At 45.3% G+C, this 23,613-nt stretch overlaps 1 protein-coding gene across 3 annotated transcripts in view; it reads right to left on the bottom strand.

The window, feature by feature from the left end:
• Positions 1–22,879, bottom strand: part of ets1 (v-ets avian erythroblastosis virus E26 oncogene homolog 1) — a 53,793-nt gene extending 30,914 nt beyond the window's left edge. Inside the window, exons 1-3 of one of the 3 annotated variants that reach the window (XM_015337504.2) lie at positions 22,665–22,879; positions 19,693–19,775; positions 14,851–14,992 (exon numbers count right to left, since the gene is read on the bottom strand). In XM_015337504.2, the coding sequence (XP_015192990.1) occupies positions 14,851–14,992; positions 19,693–19,761 (211 nt within the window). In that variant the 5' untranslated portion in view covers positions 19,762–19,775; positions 22,665–22,879. Of the gene's footprint in view, positions 1–138; positions 529–14,850; positions 14,993–19,692; positions 19,776–22,664 lie in introns of those variants that run through there. The other 2 variants (XM_006642161.3, XM_006642160.3) reach the window with 2 other exon arrangements.
• Positions 22,880–23,613: the final 734 nt, after the last annotated feature.

Raw genomic sequence — 23,613 nt, 5'->3', positions numbered from 1 at the left:
CAGCCCGGGGTTCGGGTAGATGCACCGAGCAGGCGACGAGAATAAAAAAAGAGCAAAATGAATGACAATACTGTATTCTTCTGCGTCCTTTTGTTTAATTCGTACAATTTGGAGAAAACGAAACACCGTAAAACTTACCTTCCATTTTCTCAGTCTTTATGATGGTTAACGTCGGTTTCATGTCAACAGCTGCCGTCATATTTGTTTGATCATATAGCTCTGATAACGGTATCTTTTCTCTTTGCAAAAGTCCCGAACACCTTTCTTCAATTTCTTTTCTTGCGATCCAGAAAACTTCTTTGCGTCTATCGATCTTGCGCACCGTTTTTCTTTTTTTTCCCTTCTTCTCTCTCTCTCTCTTCTTCCCGCCCACCTTTAATCTGTCTTTTTTTCTCTCTCTCTTCTCAGATTTGTCTCCCGTTGAAACTGTCTTCTCCCTCACTCTTTCGCACTCACTCGCTCGCTCCCTCTACCTTCCTCAGGGCGTTTCTCTCTGTTTCTCTCGCTGTGAAGAGGCTGGTTCCGAGTCCGTATGTCACAGTAAGGGGCGGCGTTTCAAGTCGGCGCTTTAAGAGTTCAATCGTGTTCTTGCCTGGTCTCTCACTTACAAGACTCATTGACAGTCACATATCTTTCAGCCCCGCGGGACTTGGTGAAAAACCATGCCACAGACATATCTGTTGCAAATTACTCAGCTCCTCCGGGGCCGTCACCTATTTTAAAAAAACTATGAGAAATCAGCTAATTAGTGGTGGGAACGATTGTTGGTGGTTGTTTTTTTTTTTATCCGAGCTATTGTGAAAGCTGAGCTTGGTACTGTCAAAAAACAAAGGTGGCAGAACCGAAAAAAAGGGAACTAGGACTTTTGGGTGTGTGGGCTCCTGAAACAAAATTATAGAAATGCAGTTTTTGCTTGTGAGCACTTTTCCACACGGCATAGCTCTTTGCAGTAGTCATATGTGACGCAGAACAGAAGCTAAAAGAAAACCGTGAGGTAAAGGTCCCGGCGGATTTCGACTACACAAAACCGAGAATAAAATAAAATTACACAATGAAAGCTTGGGATAAAAGAGAGATCTTTGAGCACGTTTTGAGAATGCGGAGAGAGTGTGCAATGGATCTGGGCAGATGGGATATATATAGCCAGCAGCCATATCACTCTGCAACTCACAACTGGCAGCCCCACTGAAGCTCAGCAGGAGTGAGCCTGGTCAGTACCTGGATGGGAGACCTCCTGGGAAAAACTAAAGTTGCTGCTGGAAGAGGTGTTAGTGGGGCCAGCAGGGGGCGCTCACCCTGCGGTCCATGAGGGTCCTAATGCTAATGCCCCAGTATAGTGACGGGGACACTATACTGTAAACAGGGGCCGTCCTTCAGATGACATGTAAAACTAAGGTCCTGACTCTCTGTGGTCATTAAAAAATCCCAGGAGTGTTACCCCAATGTCCTGGCCAAATTTCCCATTGGCCCTTACCAATCATGGCCTCCTAATAATCCCCATCTATGGGCTTCATTACTCTGCTCTCCTCCCCACTGATCGCTGGTGTGTGGTGAGCATTCTGGCGCACTATGGCTGCCGTCGCATCATCCAGGTGGGGCTGCACAGTGGTGGCGGTGGAGGGGATCCCCATTACCTGTAAAGCGCTTTGAGTGGAGTGTCCAGAAAAAGCACTATATAAGTGTAAGCAAGAATAGAATATATTACCCCCTGTGTGGAGTGAGAGATCAGCTCTCAGGTGAGGAGTGGGACTATACAGTACTTGTGTGAAATGCCCTTAAAATAGCCTGGAGCTAGGCCATTCAGTGCCTTATATGCGAGTAGTAAAGAACTAAAGTCCACTCTAAATTTCACTGGAAGCCAGGACAGTTTCTGGGGAAGGAGTTATGGACTGTGCCGCAGAATTCCCTTATGCAATACTGTTATCCATCCATTTCCAAACCGCTACATCCAACCCAGGGTCAAGGGGAAGCCCGAATCTCGGAAAGCACCGGGCACAAGGCAGGGAAGGTACAGCCAGGGTGGGACACTAGTTTATTACAGGACACGCACAGACACAGACACGCACACACTCACACCAGAGACTATTTTCCCAGAAGCCACTTAACCTACCCATATGTCTTTGGACTGTGGGAGGAAGCCCATGTCAACACAGAGAGAACATACAAACCCCACACAGATAGCATCCAAGGACTGTAGCTGAACCCAGGGCCCCAGTGCTGTGAAACAGCAATGCGATCTGCGCTGTCACGCTGCCCACACTACTATTATGACAGAGTACATTACTGAAAACCTCACTGCAAAAAAAAAAACATGGCTTTTGAGCTAATACAGAAGCGGCAAAGCCTTCCCAAGACATGATCCTTCAGTTCCCAGGCACTCCTGGAGTGAAAGGGCCTGCAAATGAATGAATTATATAACTTCAGGGCACTGAAAAAGGCAGGAGGAAAAGCATGCGGCCATGTACATTGTATTTCTAGGATTACTGGTACATATTCTCATTTGGCCTTGCAGTTTCTGTGTTGAAATTGCCTTGCTTTGATGGCACCCATCTCCCCTGTCCCTTATAATCAAAGATGCATATCTAAAACACAGGGAAGCAATACCATTTACAATATTTGTATTTTGATCAGTTAGGTAATATTGAAATTCACCTTTCTTCCAGTGAAAGACACAATTTCCATCGTGCGGAAAAACATTTCTGCATATACAGTTTCTGTAAGATGGTTTTGTTTGTTTGGTTGAATTGTTTTAACTTTAACTGAGTTAAACTTAGCTCGGCCTCTACAGGCCCCCGAAAGCACCACACCACAGCCGGTAAGAATCACAGGAATACAGGCAATAAGCCCTTCTCACACACAGCATCTTGACAGCGTGCACAGACTTCAGCTCATGTCCCTTTCTTTCCTACTGTATATTTAAATACACTACAGGGTGTCGAAGGGATTGGCTGATTCAAGAAGAGGCACTCTAAAGGACTGTTTTATAATTATTCATAATATAATAATAAACTTTATTTCATATGGCGCCTTTAAAGGTGACTTCTCAAAGCGCTTTACAGAATGACAACCACAATAAATAAAAAGGATACACAAGATTAAACACAATTACAATACACAGAGGAGACTGTGGATTTTGGTACTAAGTATAGTAGGAGCAGAGGGGTAAAGAATGGAAGCAGTTAAGTAAAGGCTCTTCTAAAGAAGAAGGTTTTGAGTCTGGATTAGAAGGAGTTTGGAGAAGGTGAGTCTCTGGAGAGAGTTCCAAAGCTTGGGGACATAACAGGAGAAGGCCCTGTCACCCACAGAGTGTAGGGGACAGTTAGGAGACCTGAATTAGAAGAGTGAAGGTTGCGAGGTGGGGAGTAGGGCGATATTAGTTCAGACAGGTACTGAGGTGCCAAGCCATGCAGAGCCTTATAGGTGAGCATGAGGATTTTAAAGTCCACACGGAATTTGACAGGAAGCCAGTGCAGGGACTCCAGGATAGGAGTAATGTGATCACTTGCACTAGACCTGGTCAGGATTCTGGCTGTCGAATTTTGGAAACATGTAAGCCTGTTTAATTTTTAGCCCTTCATTGATTAGTGTTTGGGCAGAAACACTTGGCTTACTTGAACTAATTTCTTGTCCTGTATTCTACTATTCAATACAGCTTTGCTTCCTTCTTGAGCGGAGGTCTACATATCTTTTTGAAAGAAAAAAATAATTTTGGTTGTTGGTCATCACGGTGATTTCCAGATAGTTTTTTTTATCATTTATTTTATTTGAAGACGGTAAACTTCATCAAGAGAAATCAACACATCATCGGGGTAATTCAGTTAGGCTCATTAGCCAGCGCGGCATCTGAGTTTCTCATGGCAACAATGCCACAATGAGAAGCAAAGAGCTTCTCAGTAGATAACAAGCACTCTTTCCCAATTAGCTTCCATAGCAACAGAATGGCACTGTGATTGTGATGCATCGCCCCGACAGTTCGAAGCTAATGTCACGATGATGGTCAATGATAGTGACAACACCAAGGGCTGCTGTTTGTTTATTTGTTCAAAAAGAAGACCACAGTCCTCAGAAGGAGGTTCAGTGATGGATGGCCTCAACATGGCCATAGATGTGAACAAGTTTACTTTTTCCTGTAATTTGCATGGGTTCGTCTGGGTCATCTTTAGTTGGGTCTCTGATTGCTGTCCCGGTCTTTAAACACAGTGACGTCAACAAGGTATTGTTTTACAGACACAGCATGTTAGCACACAGACACACACGAGAGGGCCAGCAGGTAGCTGCATCATTTTGAGTGTGACATTGTCATCATCAAGATCTCAGTCACCTGCCTGGCAGGCATGACAACTGACAGCCTGCTCCACCACTGAACAGGGAACCTCATGCTGCAGTGGGTTGCTCGTGGGCTTTTACGAAACCCACATACTGTTGACAGTACTGCACTCTCACAGCCCCAGCTTGAAGAGACCTTCTCTGTGGAGTCTGCATGTTCACATGGGTTCTTACCAGGCCCTCCAATGTCCCACAGTGTGCTGGGGTTGGCTGGCTGCTCTCAAACAGGGCTTTTTTGGAGGGAGGGAGCCCAAGGGGTTTCATATTTAAGGTGATTTGTCCCCAGTAAAACCAGTACTGACTACAGAGAAATAAAACCAGGTGAGCTGAATAGTTCAAATGGTCATTTCTCACCCATAAGTTTTTTTTTCCTGATGTTCCTTTTCTTTTATTATTGGATAACATGCAAAGAGCTATGCAAAGTAAGTGCTTAGAATTGCATTATGTGCCTGTTATGTGCAGTTCATGCAAAGATTATTGTTTATTGTAAATAACCAGTTCAATCAAAAGGCACCACTAGTTCTATATATTATTATTATTATTATTTTATTACTATTGTTATTATTATTAGTACAACTACTACTTAAGCGGTATGGGTAAAATGAAAACATCAATTCCCATCGATCGCAAATCTGATCCCATGGACTAGATATGAGCAGTAACTAATCCATTGCCTTTCCAATCATGTCTAATTAACTTGTGGCTCCTGCCATTAACATCAATTGCTTCTTTCTCCACATCCAACAACTTAAAGGGCTTCTTTTTCGCTCAACAAAATACAGATGTGTTAGGAAGAGCTGTCAACACAGAATAAAATGGCTAACACGTATGCAGAAGGGCATCACAGACCTGTATTTCTGCATAAAGAAGGGAGACATGACATGAAAAGAGTAGAGCAATGCAAATTACTCAAGAGTTCTCCACAACAGTTTAACATCCTTTCAGTTTTTGTCTTTTATTCTGAATCCCGGCTGTAAGGAGACAGTTTCACATTGCATTTGAAATTTTATGGGGGGGAAAAGCATTGTATTGATCCTTTATAGATTTTTTAAAAAACGGAGATCACAAAGAGTTTCCATTAGTTGACAGGGATTGGGTTTCGCATGACAGATTTCAGCTGCTTTGGAGATGTCTGAGAGGCGGCTCGGTTTCGCGGTCTGGCAGTAACAACGCAGGGCATGGAGATTAGGTACTACTACGCTCCGTTCTCTGGCTCGTTCTCTGCCTTCCTTTATTTATCTTAATGAGCTCCTTGTATCCAGCTTTAAGAGAACAGCCTGAACCTTTCTTAAGCCTAGGGGGGAAACCATTAAGTCTAATAGCACTGCTGCTTAATATCTGAATGGGAGTTTTTAGCATGATCTTTTAACTGAGGTAGTTTTTTTTTTTCTTTAACACAAATGCTTAACCTCAGCATTTTCTCTCAGCTAAAATGAGGCCAAATAGTTTTGGAAATACTTAAGTCACAATGACTTTGACATCTGTCATTTGCTCCATTTACAACCCTTCGTGTTTGATGCACGTTAATTTAGATCTTCCAACAACACATGTTTTCCACTGAATCAACGCAGTCAATGGCTGGACCTACAGAAATCCTTTATTAGAGTGAAGAATGGCTAGAGAGTGTACAGGAAAAGTAATTGTTTGGCTCCTCTTTTATAGTTCTCTGTAAGCATTAATACATGGTTAGCATATTGTTTTGTTGTCACACAGTTGCCAGCAGAAGTAATTAGGCCTTAAGGTTTGTCTTAAAGTCAGAAGAACTATGTCTATTAAGTCTGTTAATGGAATGCTGTAATTGTTCTGTGCTAACAGTATAAAATATGATAAATGAATATTGCTTCACCAAAACATAAATATCTCATACATTATCTGAAATTGATCACTCATTTATTACTACATGTCAGTCACCCAAATTACAAATGACAAGAATTTGTGTCAAATTTGTGTCAAAACATTAACCATCTCCTTCAAAAAGAGGTTAGATTTTAACATCTCCCCCAGAAACACTTATTTTCCTTGTTTCTGGCAGAGATACCTCAGAATTCTGCTCTACAGGAGAGAACATTTAACCTTCTTTGCAGAACTGAGCTTTTCTGGGGAGAGAAGGGAATATTGGGTTGTGTTTGTATAATTATGAAATCCATTCATAAACTTGGATTACTCTTACAGACTCTGTTCCAAACAGTTTCTAAGATACCACTGAGCATAAAAGGTGACTCAGGCACTTTATCGTACTATATAAAGTTTTCTCGGCAAGGAATTTTGGAGTGTTTACCAGAGTTCCAAACTATCTCAGAATTCCCTGCACTAAAATTTACAAAACGAAGTGGATGCCAAATTGTGATGTCATGTCAAATGAAAATCCCCCACCAGTGCTTGGATTTTTTTTCTGTAGTTAGTCAGAGCACCTTGAGATACATTTTTGTGCCACATCCTCGCTTTAAAAAAGGGTACTCTTTTCTGTGGTGTTTATGTCTCTGTCATTGGTGTTCTTAACCTTAACCTGAAGAAATTATCTAAAGAGCTCCCGTTTGTTTGTAAAACTGATAATGAATACACTTTGTTCTGGTAACACGTTAAACAAGCGAGTTATAAGTTTGAACAGTTCAAGCGGAAATAGGTTTGAATTTTACACTGACTCAATTTAATATTCTTCCTTCACAACACATAGCATTTGCATAGAGGAAGGAAGGAATGGGAGGTTTCCCTCCACTTGGTTTGTAGTTGAATAAGATTTAATTTGCCTCATAGGTTAGAGCTCCTATACCTAGCTGGAAACACTGAGATTTTTAGAGCTGTCAAGAGTATCATCTTAAATCAAAGACCTTTTTTCACGTGACATCTCTCCTGTTGCAGTCACATATTGCCTAAAACACCTAACTCACAATTCCCACCTCTTCGATTTCAAATAGCTAAATACCTTCTGACAGCTCTCGGCTCCCAGCACTACGCTCGACACAAGTTTCATACAGCCAGCCTGAAAATGGTTTCAGAAGATCTGCTGGACGGAGCGATTCCAACCTTTTGTTTTAAACAAAATCACTGCCGTCTTAAATCGGTTTTTGTAGCAGCCAGGACAAATTACCACCTGCAATCACTGTGCTCCGTCCCCGAGCGCTGTGGAGCGCTTTGCTCTCTCCTGCTGCGTTCTCCCACCCAGTTTAATCATCTTCAGCCTTCAGCAAGTAGTGGAAATAAAAACAGTGTCCATTTTATAAGTCAAACACTGTGTTCTGTACTAGTTAATTGCATTGATCACCTGGACCTAAATAATATGATAGTGCCTCCTGGCCGATCATCTGTGCAGAATTGGTTATGCGGCGTTTCTGTGATGCCTAAAGGTGTGTCGCATCGTGACGTCCGGTTTTTCCATTTGGGAAAGCTGTGCCGGGGCCTGCTTCTGTGTCTCCCATGGTCATCAGTGCTCATGATCCCCTTATGGTCTTAATCTGCTAGCTTCTCATAAGCGCTCCCCACTCCACCCCACCCCCTTCCCCTGACAATACAGCTCTTGTAGGCCTTGTTATAGCTGCCTGCCTGGCTGCGTGTCTCGGCTGTCTGTGGAAACAGTGGGCTGGACAAGGGCTCCACAGAGATCACAGGACTCCTGCCGAGGGGGGGGCGGGGAGTGCTGGTGGGGGGGAGGTTGGACACAAAGGCTTGGCTCTTTCCAAACAATTAGCCTCGCTAAAAGGACATCTCTCTCCTCCATTAGTGCCACCACGTGCCCTCCATCACTCCATTGTGGAGCTAATTGAATTAGCTCTCCCCCTCCGTCTCCAGCCCATAGGAGACCACACTCTGCATCTCTCTCTCTCTCAGCGGCTCTCTCCTACACTGCTAGACTCGCTTGGCCAGAGCGCCGTGCCCGTATCATAAGCCCACATGCGCCTGTGGTTCTGCAGGAGCGCTTCATTTTTAAATGTAAAGCAAAGATGGCCGTTTGTATTCGTATGTGGGGACGCATGTGACAAATTTAGGCTAGTATTGCATCATGTTTCTCTTTTTTTCTTGCTGTGCATGCTGGTTTTTACGCAAACAGTGGTCTGTGTCCAAGTGTAGCAATCTGTTAAATCAATTGATTAATTATATTAATTTGTTTCATTCATGGCTTTTAAACCGAAATTACAATTATTTCCTAGTTTCTATCCAAACATTTGTTGGCTTGCATGCAAAAATATGTATTAAGTGTTCGCAACCTCCAGATTCCTTTTTGTTCTTTCTTCAGTATTTGCCAACATTGCTTTGAGCCCTCTGTTGCTGTTCTGTGTTACGACATTTGTCCACGGTACTTCCAGCAAGCGCATGAAGAAACGGGTCAGTCAGCTGCAGACTAACACACGTTTTCAGTGTCATCATCAGCAGGGCCAGTATAGTAGTTTTCCCCAGACGCTGGAGGTTTTAAGTCAGTTAAAGCTAAACCTAACTGCAATCAAGCCGAGGGAAAAGAGCTTTAGTTAACGCTGAAATAGTAACCATTAGCCAATTATCAGGGATCCAGTAAGATGGTGCCAAATTAGCCACTGGTTCTGGTCCAATCACATGGAGCTGCTCAGAGCCTGTCAATGCAAGTGGGCGAGAATTAAATGCTCAGGCCAGTGACTTAATACCGGAAATTTCTGAAGTTGCCAAAAAAACTGCATGTTTTCCCATCTTATGTCAGCCCTGCATTCTCACAAATGTTTACCGTGATATACCAGTGATATACCATACCAGAAACACAGTATTACAGTAGAACACAGTGACACTGTGTGGAGTAGTCTGGCAGGCCATGACAGCAACACTAGGTAAGCACAGCAGTTTTGTTATGGCATATTTAATGGCGAAAGCTTTTGATGGTGTAAGTCCGGGCACTGGAATACCAAGGTGTGCTGTTGACCAAGACGGGTTCGAGAATAGCTGTTTCACTGTGACACTATCCTCTCCTAGGGTGTGTTTCATGCTGGTCAGTAGGTTGGTATTGGCCTCTTGTGAAAGCAGATTGCAGCTGCATTTTATCTTAGCGTGACAAGGCAAATGTTGTTCAATAGCCCAAGCTAGTGGCAGAGATCATCTGTTATTACCCATTATTGTGAAATGAGCCATGGAGGTCACTTTCTCAACAGTGAAATGAGAAGAGATCAGTTTCGAAAAAAGGCAGGGACCTGCGCTGAGTGTTATCCATGGTGCAAATCCACCTTTGTTGCCACGCTTTCTCCTGACTTTCTTAATCACAAAATCACAAACACAGAGAGCCAATTCTCTTTTCTCTTTCCCTCAGTGGAAACACAAAGTCCTTCAGATTATAGCTGATATTTGAGGATGAGGATGGTTCCCACTCGTTACAGAACTTTGCAGAACTGCAACATGTGCTTCATGGCTTATCGTTCTTTTCCTGTGTCATCATTCTGCAGAGCCTTTGGTGCCCCCTGGGGGGCGAGGGTGCCTATAGGTCAAATAAAGGGATGGGTGTCCTCGGATTATGTATTTGTATTTCAGTCTCCATATAAACCCAGCGGTTTGGATTAGGGACTTGAAAGTCACAGATTAAGCTATTTCCAGGGATACTATTTAGGATGGTATAAATTGTCCTTCCAGAAGTCCTGATCACCACTTAAAGTTTATTTTAAATGTGCCTGGCCTCTCGTAGAAGAATATGAAAGTAGCTCCTAGTTCCGCATCCTGACTCTGTCCAGCTCTCAACAGACAGTGGGCATCTTTTAATGGCAAAAGACTTTATCATCTTATAATAATAATATCCTTGCACTTATATAGGGCTTTTCTGGACAGTGCACTCAAAATGCTTTACAGGTAATGGGGACTCCCCTCCACCACCACCAGTGTGCAGCCTCACCTGGATGATGCGACGGCAGCCATAGTGCACCAGTACTCTCACCACACACCAGCTATCAGTGGGGAGGAGAGCAGAGTGATGCCGTCAGTTCAGAGATGGGGATTATTAGGAGGCCATGACACTGAGGAAACACAGCTCTTTGCGAGAAATGCCCTAAGATTTTTAATGACTACAGAGACCTCGGTTTTACATCTCATCTAAAGCATGGCTCCTTTTTTACTGTATAGTGTCCCCGTCACTATACTGGGGCATTAGGACCCACACAGACCACAGGGTGAGCGCCCCCTGCTGGCCCCACTGACAAATCTTCCAGCAGCAACCTTAGTTCTTCCAAGGAGGTCTCCCATCCAGGTACTGACCAGGCTCACAGCTTCAGTGGGCTGCCAGCTGTGAGTTGCAGGTTGATATAGCTGCGGCTCTTGGTATTATTTTAAAGAGGTATATGGTCTTTGAAATACTCCTCTGCTCTCAGTATTGATAATTCTGGTCTGGTTTGGCATGTCGACTGCAGCTAAAAAAGATGGTGTCTGTCAGTCGAGAGCCTCTGTTTTCTCTTCCCCTGGTATCACTGAACCTGGGCTTTCTTAATATCATTTACATGGACCTTTGCACTGTTGCTCAGACCTATGGTGCTGGAAAGGAGATTGACAGAGGCCCTCATGATTTTATTGATTGATTATTGATGATTTATTGATTCGTCTGATTTTATCATGCGGGTGTTTGATTAGAAGCTCCTCACAGGCGGTGGGTGATGTGACTATTGTGAGATCAGGGAAATGTTTCTGTTCCTGTAAGTGATTCGTTTTGCTTCGGGAGGGAAAAAAAAACAAAACAAAAAAACGTATTCACAAAACTCCTCAAAAAGCCTTGAGTTAGGAATGATGCGTTGCTAAGAGCTTTTTTGTGATCAGCGTATCATTTTTATTTTGCCGTTCGGGCTCTCCTCTGTATCGAAGGACCACAAGATCAGAGCGTGAAGCTCTCGAAAGCTTGGTGCGGCCTTTCTCTGTGGACAACAGAAAGCACTATGCAGTGTTTTCCCACTAAACAAGTGTCGTGACACAAAACCACTTTTGACAGCCACACAGACAGGAGGCGGAAGCCTACATAAATAGAAACGCTCGCCCCGCTGGCTCATATCGCCCTTTACTGCATTTAGATCTTAACGCGGAAAAATATGGAATTGCCCGTTCTTAATTCATCAGATCAACTTCGCCGCCAGAGACCATGCCCTGTTCCTTTGAGCTCCTGCGGAGGACTGGACGACTGCAATTTCAGAGCTGGGACAGAGGAAAGGCACCGACAACTGCAAACAGTAGGGCCTGCAGAGACTTCATTGTGCGAATCCAGCCCCAGCATCCCCTTGCTCAGGTTGATAAAGGACAGTCACCCCTTTTAATAACGTCTGTCATATAGAAGAGATTGCATGACGTTGCATGACTGGTTACGGTGTGTGCTCATTATTGTGGAATAAAGTTTATTTTGATATAACAATTTTCAGTTGCCGAACTGGACACCTTTCATACAATATTGTAAACTGGACAAAGAAAATACATTGCGTGGGTCTGCTGAAACATTTTAGCGAGCCTTTTTGAAAACTATGTCGACCCCCTTCAGCTGACGACACAGCCCAGACTCGAACTATTGATCTCCAAACCATGAGACAGGCTTTTAATAACGCGAAGCCACTCCTGTCCCGCATGGGGATATTTTCAGATCGCCTTCCGTGGGGCTCTCTTTCTCTGAATGGTTTGTTTCCGATATCATCGCGAGCTTTTATCTCGGAAACATTCGGACTGAGCGATTCCGCTGTCTCTGGGAATAGGTCGCCGCTTGAGGTGTGTGAACAGAGAGTCCAACCCAATCAACACGGGAGCTGAAATTTGCTCCTGCTTCTCATAATTGTTGTTGGCAGCCCTTGTAGGAACTGCAGGCTCAAAAAGCAAGCATCCCGACCTGTTTTCTGTGACAGACTGCACCAGCGCTATCCCACAGTACTAAGTCCCACTCGGGGACTGAGAGGACTGTGTCACTGCCCACCGTCGGACCCAGAAGGAGGTGGGGCTCTGCGCTCTTTATTTGATTTTTTTTCTGGTTTTGGCTTTATTGTCGGGGGGAAGTGTGTGCCTGACTGATTAGCATCACAGCTTCCTCCTTTCCCATAACCTCCAGACCCCCGCGGACCGTCTGTTTACTTTTAGAAATAAAAAATGTGCCTGCGCTCGCGAGGACGTGCCCCTTTTCAGCACAACCCACCCCCCCCCCCACCGGCCCCACAACGAATCCCCTCCATATCCCCTCTCCAACATCCCACCCGCCCCCTTCACCTCCTCCTCCTCCTCCTCTTTCTCCTCTCTCGCTCTCACACACACACTGTCCAGCTGCAGCTTCACAGCTTTCGGGTTCACGAACATCACGTCCCCCTAAAAAAAGACCCCGCTGGCAGGCTCGCAGCTGTGTACACCCATCGGTGTGTGTGGGACCGAGAGAGGCGCACAGGGAGAGAACAGACCTTTATTAAGAGCGTCGCCTGGATTCTGGGATGACGAGAACACTTTGAAGAGCACAAGTAAAGCGTTCCTGCGACAGGCCAGCGTGACAGGGGTGATTTTAAAGGTGGGGAAGGTGTCGGCCAAGTTTGCGTGCCATCAAGCTCAAGGCCAAGAGTGTCCTCTTAACGTGACACAGGGGTTGGACGTGCCATTACTACAACACAAAGTGTTCTCAATAAGACAGAATAATGTAGTATTGTGTGGGAGTGATCCTATGGTAATCTCCCAAACATGGATAAAGTAAAACTGTGTTCACTCCTGCTTTACAAATAATATGATCAACAGTATTGGAAGTGCTTGGGCACCCGAAGCTGGAGCCTACAATTTGACTACCCATATCTGTCAGTCCTACTATTTGGGTATGTGTGAAAAATTAGTGAAAGCGGTCTCTTAATCCTCTCAAACACCATTCTGGGGAGCGCCCATTTCTAATCTTCTTGTTGGCTTTTTCACTCAGTCTGATTTGAAATCAGTACTCCCTTTCCCTGTACACTTGTGCTCCTCAGGACACAGAGCGTAGGCGGTGACATTCTGCTTAATATCACAAGTGGAAACTAGGTGAAAGTGCATTTAAAACTGAGAGCTGGAGCTACTTCTTTACCTCGAGAGTGGCAGGGGCGTGGAACAAGCTGGAATTCTCGGCTCTGTTAGCCGCTCGCTAGCAGAAGGCCGAGGCAACGCGCTGGAGCTGGAGGTTGCGCGCTGCCCCGCGGAGCAGAGCGCTTGGCCCGAGTCTGGCTAAAGCCGCGCGCGCGCGCATGACCAAACTCCATCTTAATGCAGCGCAGGGGGCCGAGCCCCCTGGGAGTCGTCTTCCCAAGCTTGGGAAAAGACTGCCGGCCCTCCGCCCTCGGCCGGCTTCTGGAGCCGGGGAGTGAAAGCGGCTGTTCAGCGGATGCTCCCTCTCCCAGAGAGCGCGCGTCCCTTTTTTTCTGCCGGGATAAATCACGCTCAGAACGAGGGGAGACATGTCGAGGGGAGCTGGCACAGTGGGGAGAAATGTTCCAGTTAAAAATAACGGGAAAAAGTCAACGCTGAAAAATGCAGGGCATGTGGCCACTTTGGGGTGGAAAGTATGAGGCATCTGGTAAAGGCATTGCTCAGGGGTCAGTGTCGCCTGTCCCCTTTGGAGAGACAGCCTCAGAGGAGCCTGTGAGGCCCACGCCACAGAAGCAGGCTGACTCCCCCCCCAGAAAAACCCACAACACGTTAGAAATCTGTGAAAAAGCGATGTGCCCTGGGAACCCAAACGTTTCCAGGAATTCCAAGCATGCCAGTCACAGTGTGAAGCACGTTTCAAAAGCTCCGCGATCTATTTCTCGTTTTGGTTTTAATAGTAGCGGTGGTTTTTATTTTTTTTACTTTTTGTCTTTTTTGAATTGGTTGGTTGTTGGGTTTTTTTTTATTTTAAACATGCGAGGGATCTGTTGGAGCTGCGTGCTGTGCTCTCTTGTGGTGGCACGAGTGCTGTCACGAGGGGGGCCAAGTGGTTTTGAACGTCTTTTATTTTCGGCGAAGACACGGGCAGTTCCCATCCGCCCAGTCTCACCCTTTTTGGTGGCCAAACGTTGACCCCGCACCCGATTTTGGATGGAATAAAAACAAGCATTAAAATTAAGGTCTTTCAGTAGATGATCAAAATGACACCCATCAATAAAAGTGTAAAAACGCTCACATACGGAAAATAACTTTGGAACGTGAATCCTGATTTGTTTTTCATCTATTTTCACATGAAATGTCTTGAAATTCAGAAATGGATTTCCCACGGTGTACATTCAGAAACCCTTAGTGTGCAAGTTCAACAGGCAGTCTTGTTGGGTGTCTTCTGTGCATCATGTCCGTGTTAATATGTGCTTTGTAAGACACGTGTGCTTTAACCCCATGTGCTGTTGGAGCGTTACACTTTTGAGAGCAGCTAAGCTGACGTCATGATTATGTCAGGGTGACGGCGTTCTTCAACTTGTGTCAAGTCGGCGTCGTTGTCAGTTAAATAGACCGGATTAAGAAATTACCGTTACGAGAAAAGGTTTTAACCTATACCCAAGATTTTATTAGTGATGGGGCTCAAGTATTCTCCCCTTTGCTTCCTTTAATAAGGGCATGACAGCATGGCTGACCGCCACTTTCTCCTCCTACCTGCAGCGCAAAACTCGTGGCCTGTTGGGACCTCCTGAAGAGCAACCTCTTGTGGACAGTATGGGCGTGGCTGGCAGAACTGCTGTGGTAGGTAGGGGCTGGTCACACCAGGATCCGGGTACATGCCCATAGAACCGTGTCTCTGTAGGGAAAAAAGAGCATCCGTAGCATCAGACTTTCTAGAGCTGGTCGGCACAAAAGGCGTGGCGTGTTAGTGTGACAGCAAATACGTCTCCTCGTATCGAAGCAGCTTAAGACCTGCTTAGAAATTGGTCTGCTTTTCTTCCCCTACATCTCACTTACAGTTCATTCTACAGCTACAAAGCACGGAATCAAACTATTTCCTCCTAAATCGTTATTTAAATATCCCGGTTGCTCAGTGGATGTCATTTTACATCAAGCTCACATGAATACCCTCTGACGTGTTTTAAAGGAAGTGGACTCATTAGCCTGCATTAAGCCGATCTCGAGCTATGATGACGAAGGCAGAGGAATTCTATCTTTGCCAGAGCAGTTGCCATTAAACGATGACAGGGTCTGGGAGTTTATCTATGCAGATGACTCACTGTAGGGTGGGCAGTTTAGTTCAGTAAATAAAGTAAATGCACGCTGACTTTCCTTCCACTGGTTTTGCACCATTCTGGCAATTCACTCTCTTTCTCTGCTGTCTGGGTGCAGCTAAATTACTTCATCCATTACTCTTTCTGTGTTTTTTTTCCTGCTCCTTCCTCGTAGTGGCCCTGCTTGTACCTGCCATTGTCCGCATGCCGCAGGCTCTTTCACACTGTCAGAAAGTTGCTTTACGAAGTTCGCCTCGTCGGCAGGGGTGCTGAGCTGTCCCGCTCTGTGACGGTGGTGTGTTACTTGGTGGAGGGCATTGTGGCCTGCTCCCATAACTCTGTCACCCAAATGGGACCCTTAACCCCTGGGCTGTATCGCAGTGCGCTGCGCGGGTTTGAACCAGAGAACGAGAGGGACATTCCCAGATGAAGGAGGCCATTCCAAACACATGGCTCTACCCCGGATGGAGCTTGAGGAAAAATTGGCATTCAGCTAAATCCTCTTGTTTCCCAGTGAACCTGCACGCTCACTCCTGGCCTTCGCAGAGACGAAACAGCAGGAGGGGCGGCACACAGACTAGGGCGTTCCTGGGTGACACGGGACCTTCAGTGGAAATGCTGGGTCTTGGGCAATTCTCATCTCTCATTTGTCTTTTCTTGACTTTAGTCACTTGCGCTATTCCAGAGGATTGTGCTACACCGTGCGGATGCTTTGTCATCGTGGAAAAAAAACAACCTGCGGGCAGTCGCAAAGGGATTTTAGTCCTACAGATTTCAGAGAGCTGCTGTGCGACAAGTGTGAGGCAAGGGAAGTTAACCCACTATCTGGTGGTTACAGGAATCGAGAGAGAAACATCTTTGGTTTGTGACTGCGTTTGAGCTGCGTTTTTCTGTTTTGGTGACAGCGGACAGTTATCAGAAGTGCCGACAGGAGGAGATTATTCAGAAGAACCCCTCCCCCCTCCTCTTCATACTGTTCTTCTGTCGTCAGTGCTCTAGTACAAACGGCGAGCTACCAAAATACAGATGTCTTTGGAGCCCACTGTGGGGTTCCTTCTCTGTGATGTACTGCAGCTGAGAAACACACGGCACCTGGGCTTCAAACACACGAAACACGAACATTGCAGTTGAATAATTCACTTTATATGATGCGAAATAGAAATACAGTAAAAGGTTACTAATGAGGGGAGGGCTTTCATCCCATGTCACTCATTTGGGCGAAAGCAGCATATTGATCCAAAGATCCTGACCTGTTATTTTACGAGGTATTGGAAGGAACCTGTTTTCACCACATGGTTGGGCAGCTTTTTCCAGACATCTGCTACTCTTCGCGTAAAGGAGTGCTTTTGATTGCATGCCTGAATGGGCCTCCGTCTGCAGTTCCTCCCTGTGTCCTCTGATGGTGGTCTCACTGCTGACCCAGTCAATAGCTGCCAGGATTTCTAGGATAAAAGACTTGTTTCCTCGTCGTCCGCTTTGTTCAAGACCACGGAGATGAATTTCTCTGCAGTTCTCTGCCTGTGGCATTCAGCACATTGCCAGGCGGCGCTTGAAAAAGTGGTGCTTCAGCTGAAAAAGTTTAAAAGGACTCGTGTGAAGGATTCGCTGGTACCAAGATTGTTGGGCACTGCCTCATGGTGTAATGGGGTAGTCATTTTTAATGTTGTCCACAGAAATAGCTCAAAGGTTCTCAAAGATAGGTACAGTAGCTGGTTACAGCCATCCAGTTGTAAAGAAAGCTCTTTCACCAACAGCCGGACTGGAACCCTGAGTCAGTGGCAGAGAGAGACAGACGCAGCCAAGAGTCAAAAATGGGTGTAGAGGGGCCCGGCCTTCTCACCCCGAAGAAAGGGAGAAGGTTCTGGATACTTTGTTCGTATCAAAGCGATTGTTATAGGTTTTATTAAAAAACTCCACTATAGTGCAACCTACCCCTGGTCACAGTCTCTGTGCTTCAGTCTTGTCATCACGTCTGGCTTTGGTGTGTTCTGACTGGATGGGTGATACTGACAGTTGTTTTTTTCAATAAGTATGGGGGAGGAAGGGGGTGATTTCCTTTATGCTGAACACGAAGTGAGCAGCGCTGCACTGCAGGCTGGAACAGCACACTGTGCGACTGTCGGGGCCTGTTCTCTTTCACGTACGTCCTGATAGAATCCCTGTGGTGACCAGCCACCGCGATCCAGACTGTCTCCTGCCCCTGTTCCAGCCAGAGCCCTGCGTCTCAGGGAGTGACGGCCAGTCTGATAAGGGCCTCTTTCTAACGCCAGACGGGGTTTATCGGCTGCCTGTCAGGTTTACAACCTGTTAATCCAGCTGGGGCTTGCTCCACTTCTCTCAACACAAGAGCGTCTCTCCGCCTGCCAGAGAGGTCCAGCCAAGAACGTTCCGGTCTTCTCCAAACTACAGTCTTCCCATCTGACCCCCTATTGCATGTGCCTGGTGTGGGAAAAGGTGAGCAGGTGATCTCCCCTTTTAAGGATTGGGATATACTCACATCTCAGCTTATTTTCGGCAGAGGTAATGACTACAGGTAATTTAGCTGCAGTCCTTGTGACTCAAACCAGTCACCACTGGATACTGATCTATACACAACTAATAACAATACGTTTTAGTTATAAAGCACCCTTCCAAACCCGAGGACTCTCTACATAGTGATAAAGGAATAAACAAAAATGGAGTACAATAACAACTAAAAGAAAGAATTGTTTTAGAAACATGCAGGATTGAATGTAGGGCAATCAGGCCTTAGTAAAAAGGTGAGTTTTGACTTTAGATTTAAAGAGAGACAAGACTTTGTCTCTTGAAGAGTCAGAGGAAGGGCATTCCATAACAAAGGATCAGAGGCAAAGTCTCCAAAGTCTGAGATCTAGTCCTTGTACTGTGAGCAGAGGACCAGCCTCAACCGACTGGAGCCTACAGGGGGTAGTGTAAACATGGAGGAGTTCAGAGCTGTATGATAGAGGCAGATAATTTACAGCCTTAAAGGTCAGTAACAAGATCTTGTATTGAATACGTGACTTTATAGGCAACCAATGTAGAGATTCACACCCGAAGAAGGCTCCACAGCCGAAACGTAGAATAAACCTTTACTTGCTCCAATGTAGAGACTTAAGTGTAGGACAACTAGTCCTTCATACCTAAATCAAAAAGTACAGAACTGCTCTAGACGCATTGAAGGACACAGGTTTGTCCGAGAAGTGGCAGGCAGCCTTGATCGGAGATCAGCAAAGCAAGCAGTTGCACGAGACCCACAGGCGAGAGGGGGTGCCCATTTTATTCACTTTAAAACCGAGTCCTCTTCGACAGGTAGAGTCAGGACATGGACTCTTTTTATCCACTGAGGAGACAGCGAAAACCGGCAGCTCCTTTCAGAGGCTAAGGACACAAAAGGCTCTGCGATAAGCCTACTTATTTTTATTTTGGTAATCATATATTCCCCCCCCCCCCCCCAAAGAAAATGATTTTTCCACCTCGCCTTTCTCGCCTTTTGACCACCGTGGCCTTGTGTACAGTAATCTCAATTTCAAAAGCTGACAAGACCACCTGAGCCAATTAGATACGTTCAGGGCTGTTGCCATCAGCCCTGGTACCGAGGTAGGTCAGGCAACATTTGCATGTGACCTCCTTCCTCCGTATTAACAGGCCCCCATTCTGCATACAGATGGAAACATTTCGGCCGCGCTTTGTATGAATACGTACCTGATATGAATCCCAATGACTCCCGGCCATCTCATCTCAAAGCCCGCGTCAATTACACCTTTTGTTGTTTGCATTGTATGTGCGCTCCACCAGCAACATTTCCATCCAGGCACGCGCGCGAGAGAGCTCCCCTCCGAGCCCGCACCCATCCTTTCTCCCGGCGGACTGAGAGTCCTGCTTTCCGCGGCGGCGCCAGGTTTTGACCCCGAGTAGTTGCAGCGAATGACAACCTGGATCGCTGTCCAGGTCTGAACGAACTCGAACCTGCTGCTGCCTTGCTGGCACTTCTTCCCTCAAATCTGTTTGCCTTTACTCCAGCTGGCTCCGCTGACAGGTAGGGGGCACTGCTGGGTAGAAGGGTTTTTTTGGGGGTGCTGGACCTCTGTCTGTTTTTCATCTCTTAGAGGGCAGGTGGATTCATTTCCACTGCACCCTGGACTGAAGGGTAACGCGTTGGATTCAGTTTGGATTGGATTCTGGCTAATAAGCAGGTACCACAGGCCTCGTTCCATGGGCATACTTGGGAGAGCTTGACGTACACTCACAGACACACATGCACACGAAGGCAGTGGGGCCTTACCATCATGCTGGGACGGCCATAGGATTGTGAGGCCAGGCCTGCAGGGACGGGATCCATGTAGTAGCTCATGCTGCAACCTCCGGCTGAAAGACAGACAGCACAGGCAGCGGCTCAGGGGAGATACCAGGTACCCCAGCCCCGCCACAGGTCCCTCCACTTCAGGCAGATGTGCCTGACTGCAAACAACCCCAGATCACAAACTCTGAAAACAGCAGGACAGGAAGACGTGCAGTACTGTGTGGAGAGTGGGTTCTGTAAGGCGTAAAGGCTCTTGATCCATGCTCAGCTCAGGCACTGAGAGCCTACTCGATGCATTAGGATGGATTAGGAGGGCTTTTGAAGTGCATTAAGAATGTTATCCGTCTTGTTAATTTATTTTGGTTTTGTAAAGCTATTCTGTATGTTTTTGTTTTAAAGTACACGGCAGTTCAAAGTCCTGTATTTCAACCCCAGAAAAAGTCCTGAAGTGCCATCTCCCAGCGACTCTGACGCAGTAGAGAGCCATTCAGCCAAGCGTCTAACCTGGATCTTCAGGAGGGGTGGGTTTGTGCTTATTGCAGTCATTTTCCCATCTCAAGATTAGACCAAGTGTTTGAAAGGAGGTTATTATCATCTGCTGTTCAGAGGGTAGACTCAAGGGCCTGAAATTGTTCACAGCTGCTCTTAATGAGATCTGTTGTTTCTTCTTTAGAAAAAAGGGGAAGTAGGTGCAAAGGGTTCTATTTTTTCTCCATATCAAAAATTTGCATGGCCTTGCTGCTTGGTTTGCGACACTGCACTTTTTTTTTTTAGGAGCGACTGCAGCGAAGCAGAACGGCCATCGAGAATGACCGAGGAAAAAGACACAGAAGAACAGACAGCACAAGCTCACGTTTCAGACCTTATTATGCCTTTTGGGGTTGCTGCGGGACGTATGTCCGAGAGTTTGTCCTCCTACAACTTCATAAAGCGGTGTGTCCCGTTCGTTAATCCCATATAAAACTCTGGCAGTGTGTCGCTAGCGGAAAAGCGCACGGAACGCGATCCTCGCCTAACGGAATCAGGGCCAGAAAAATATATTTTCTCAGCAGATATCACTGTGGGGGCCTTTTGCATTTGGGGTTTTGTTCAGAAAAGTTGTAGCTCCATGATTTAAACAATCCACCCCTATACACACTTGGATTGTAGGATAAAACGATTTTTTTTCCAGTAATAATATGGCTCTAAATTCACATACCTGGGAGTCACTTGCGATGTTGGTTTTGTCCCTTTATTTATTGTTTGCAGTAAAAGTGTATGCTGACAGTACCTTAGAGTCTATCACACTGTGTAACTTGTGTCTCCTCCGTTACTCAACAGACTCTCCTCCGCCCTGTGCCCCTTTTCCCAATTCCACCCCCTTTCCTAACTTCATCAGCTGCTGCAACAACTGCACACAGCAGGGCCACAGTTTCACTCGGAACAAAAACGTGTTAAGCCTTTGCAACCAAACTTGGGGATGGATTTGATGAGCGCACCTCATGCCTTACTGAACCACAGTATGGTTAAAGTTGTTTTTTTTTTTTACCGAAGTGTGGAACTATTATCTTCGCGAGTGGAAAAGAAAAAGAACACGCGCAGCACACCGATAGATTGTAATAGTGCAGCCTTGGAGGCGGTTAAGCACAACCTGCTACCAAGAGACTGTTCTGACTAAAGCTCGTCCGCTTTGCTGTGAAATCTGAACGGCACCTGTTATATGGTTAAACCAGAAATGTTATACACTTAAAATTATATTTAACGAAGTTTCAGATCATTAAAATGAAGTGCCTGAAACGGTCAGAAAACAACGGGCTTCCTGTAGATTCTGCTGTGCTGTGAAGCTTTGACAGGTTTAAAGGGGTCTTCTCATGAAAGGCCAGTCCCTTAGACCTCCGTCTGTGCCATTTCACATTTAAACGAACTCCATTGAACTCGTTACTTTTTTTTTACAATAAATTATTTTAGCATGTTTTCAGCGCAGTCCATTCCAATGGACTAAATTTCGTTTTGTACTTTGGTTAAAAAAAAGGTTTGAGTTATTTTCGGCCAAAAACAAAATGCGATACGGCCAAAATGCCGTGCTGGGTACAAAACCGAAATACACATTAAGTCATGTTTTCTGTCAGTGTAAGATCGAAGATTTTTGTTGCATGTAGACCACGAAGAGCTTTGCGACTTTAACAAGGTAACGCCATATAATCTAGATCAGTGACCAATTTCAGCGATAGATGGTAAACTTGGAAGGGAAAATCACCAAGAGAGTTCTGTTGTTGTTTTTTTTTAACCAAGACGTGCTGTTTTTACCATCGTTCAGTTACAGGGCACTATTGTGCTGAAATGACAAACTGCGATAACGCTCAGGTTTTCCTGACCATCATGAGTGAATCCTTCGTGTTAGGATAGACGGGAGATACAGCCCAGAAATGGATTGTAGAATCAGTGGTGTCCATTCCTCGCTTACCTTTTAGCTATTTTGCATTCGTTCTAAATTATTACGAGGCGTATGAAATTCTCGTTCATTTTTTTTTCCTTTACAAATGTTTGCTTAAAACCCAACCCCTCAGTGATACTCGTACTCATGGTATTAATAATAATGATGATCTGGAGTACTATAATTGAGTAAATTACTATATATATATCAAAACCTATTAAAGAAGTGATAACTGTGTTTCAAACTAACCACGGACTCCACGGCCTCTCCGGCATATCTGGTAAATCTGAATTAAATTTGTAGAAACTGGCTCGCAGCTCGCCTGACGTTAAACCTCATGTTCTACAAGCGCCGTTCGTTAGTGAAACCTACAGAGCTCAACTTCAAAGCAGGCTATTTAAACTGAAACCTCAAGCCGGGGTGATTTGTTTTTTTCTTGAGGGGTTAAAACCGCAGCTGGTGCTGCGATAACGTTGCGTTCTAACTTTACATACTGTTCGTGCTAGGAAAAGAGAAAAAAAAACAGAGTACTGCAACTCACCGCTATCTGAAAATTGCTCAAGCCTGTGATCCCCAGTCGTCCGACAGCGTCCTCCGCTCCAGACAGCTCTACCTGTCTGTTCTGTACAGTCCCCTCAGGATAAAGAGGATGGAGTTGCCACACTCATCCTTATAGTCCCACCCTCAGGAGTTACGACCGCCAGGTACTGCATTTAGGAATTCATATTACTCTTTCTTTCCCCTTACTTGAGTCCAGCTGGCAAACTGAAATTAAGAACAGTCGCAAAGGCGGTTTAAGGACAGAAATCTCACCGACACGCAGGCTTTTTAATAGCACATGGGCGTCTGACTAAACGGATATCTTGATAAGTGAAGGGGTAGTTAAAGGCTGAAGTGAAGGTTTGCACTGCAAATTCACAGTAGATGTTTAATTACACGAATAAATACCACGACATGTCTTTCAGCGGTGAGCATAAACTTAAACTCATAAAACACTCAAACTCAGCTGTCACTTTTTTTTGTAACGGCTGAACATAATCGGCAAATCAGTCGGACAAGTTTCACTCTTGTGACAAGTCGAAAGAACAGCTGAGTAACTACGGATCTTTGCATTATCTCATGGTTTTACCACCTTATTTCGTCCAGTTTATCTAACGTTATTTCGTTAGCGCTTTGTTTCTGTCTCTTTCTGTGCGTTTTGATACACCCTACTCCGCTTTTACAGCCCAACACCTCGAGTTATTGTTTACAAGCAAGCGGATTGCCAAACTGTTTAAACTTTAAAAGCGCTTGCCTCGATTTAAATGTTAATATTCCTGTGTGTGCCAGATACAGGGGGTTCGTGGTATACTTTAAAAAAAACCGTATAATTGTAGAATAGAAGTAAAGGCACTTGATATTTATCAGTGCCAAAATATCTTTTTGCTGAATGACTTTAAAAAATTCACCCGAAACTCAGTGAATAACTGTTCTTATTACAATAGCATTTT

Source organism: Lepisosteus oculatus, chromosome 23 (assembly GCF_040954835.1).
Source record: "Lepisosteus oculatus isolate fLepOcu1 chromosome 23, fLepOcu1.hap2, whole genome shotgun sequence".
Taxonomy (NCBI): domain Eukaryota; kingdom Metazoa; phylum Chordata; class Actinopteri; order Semionotiformes; family Lepisosteidae; genus Lepisosteus; species Lepisosteus oculatus.
This window is presented reverse-complemented; position numbering and strand designations above follow the sequence as displayed.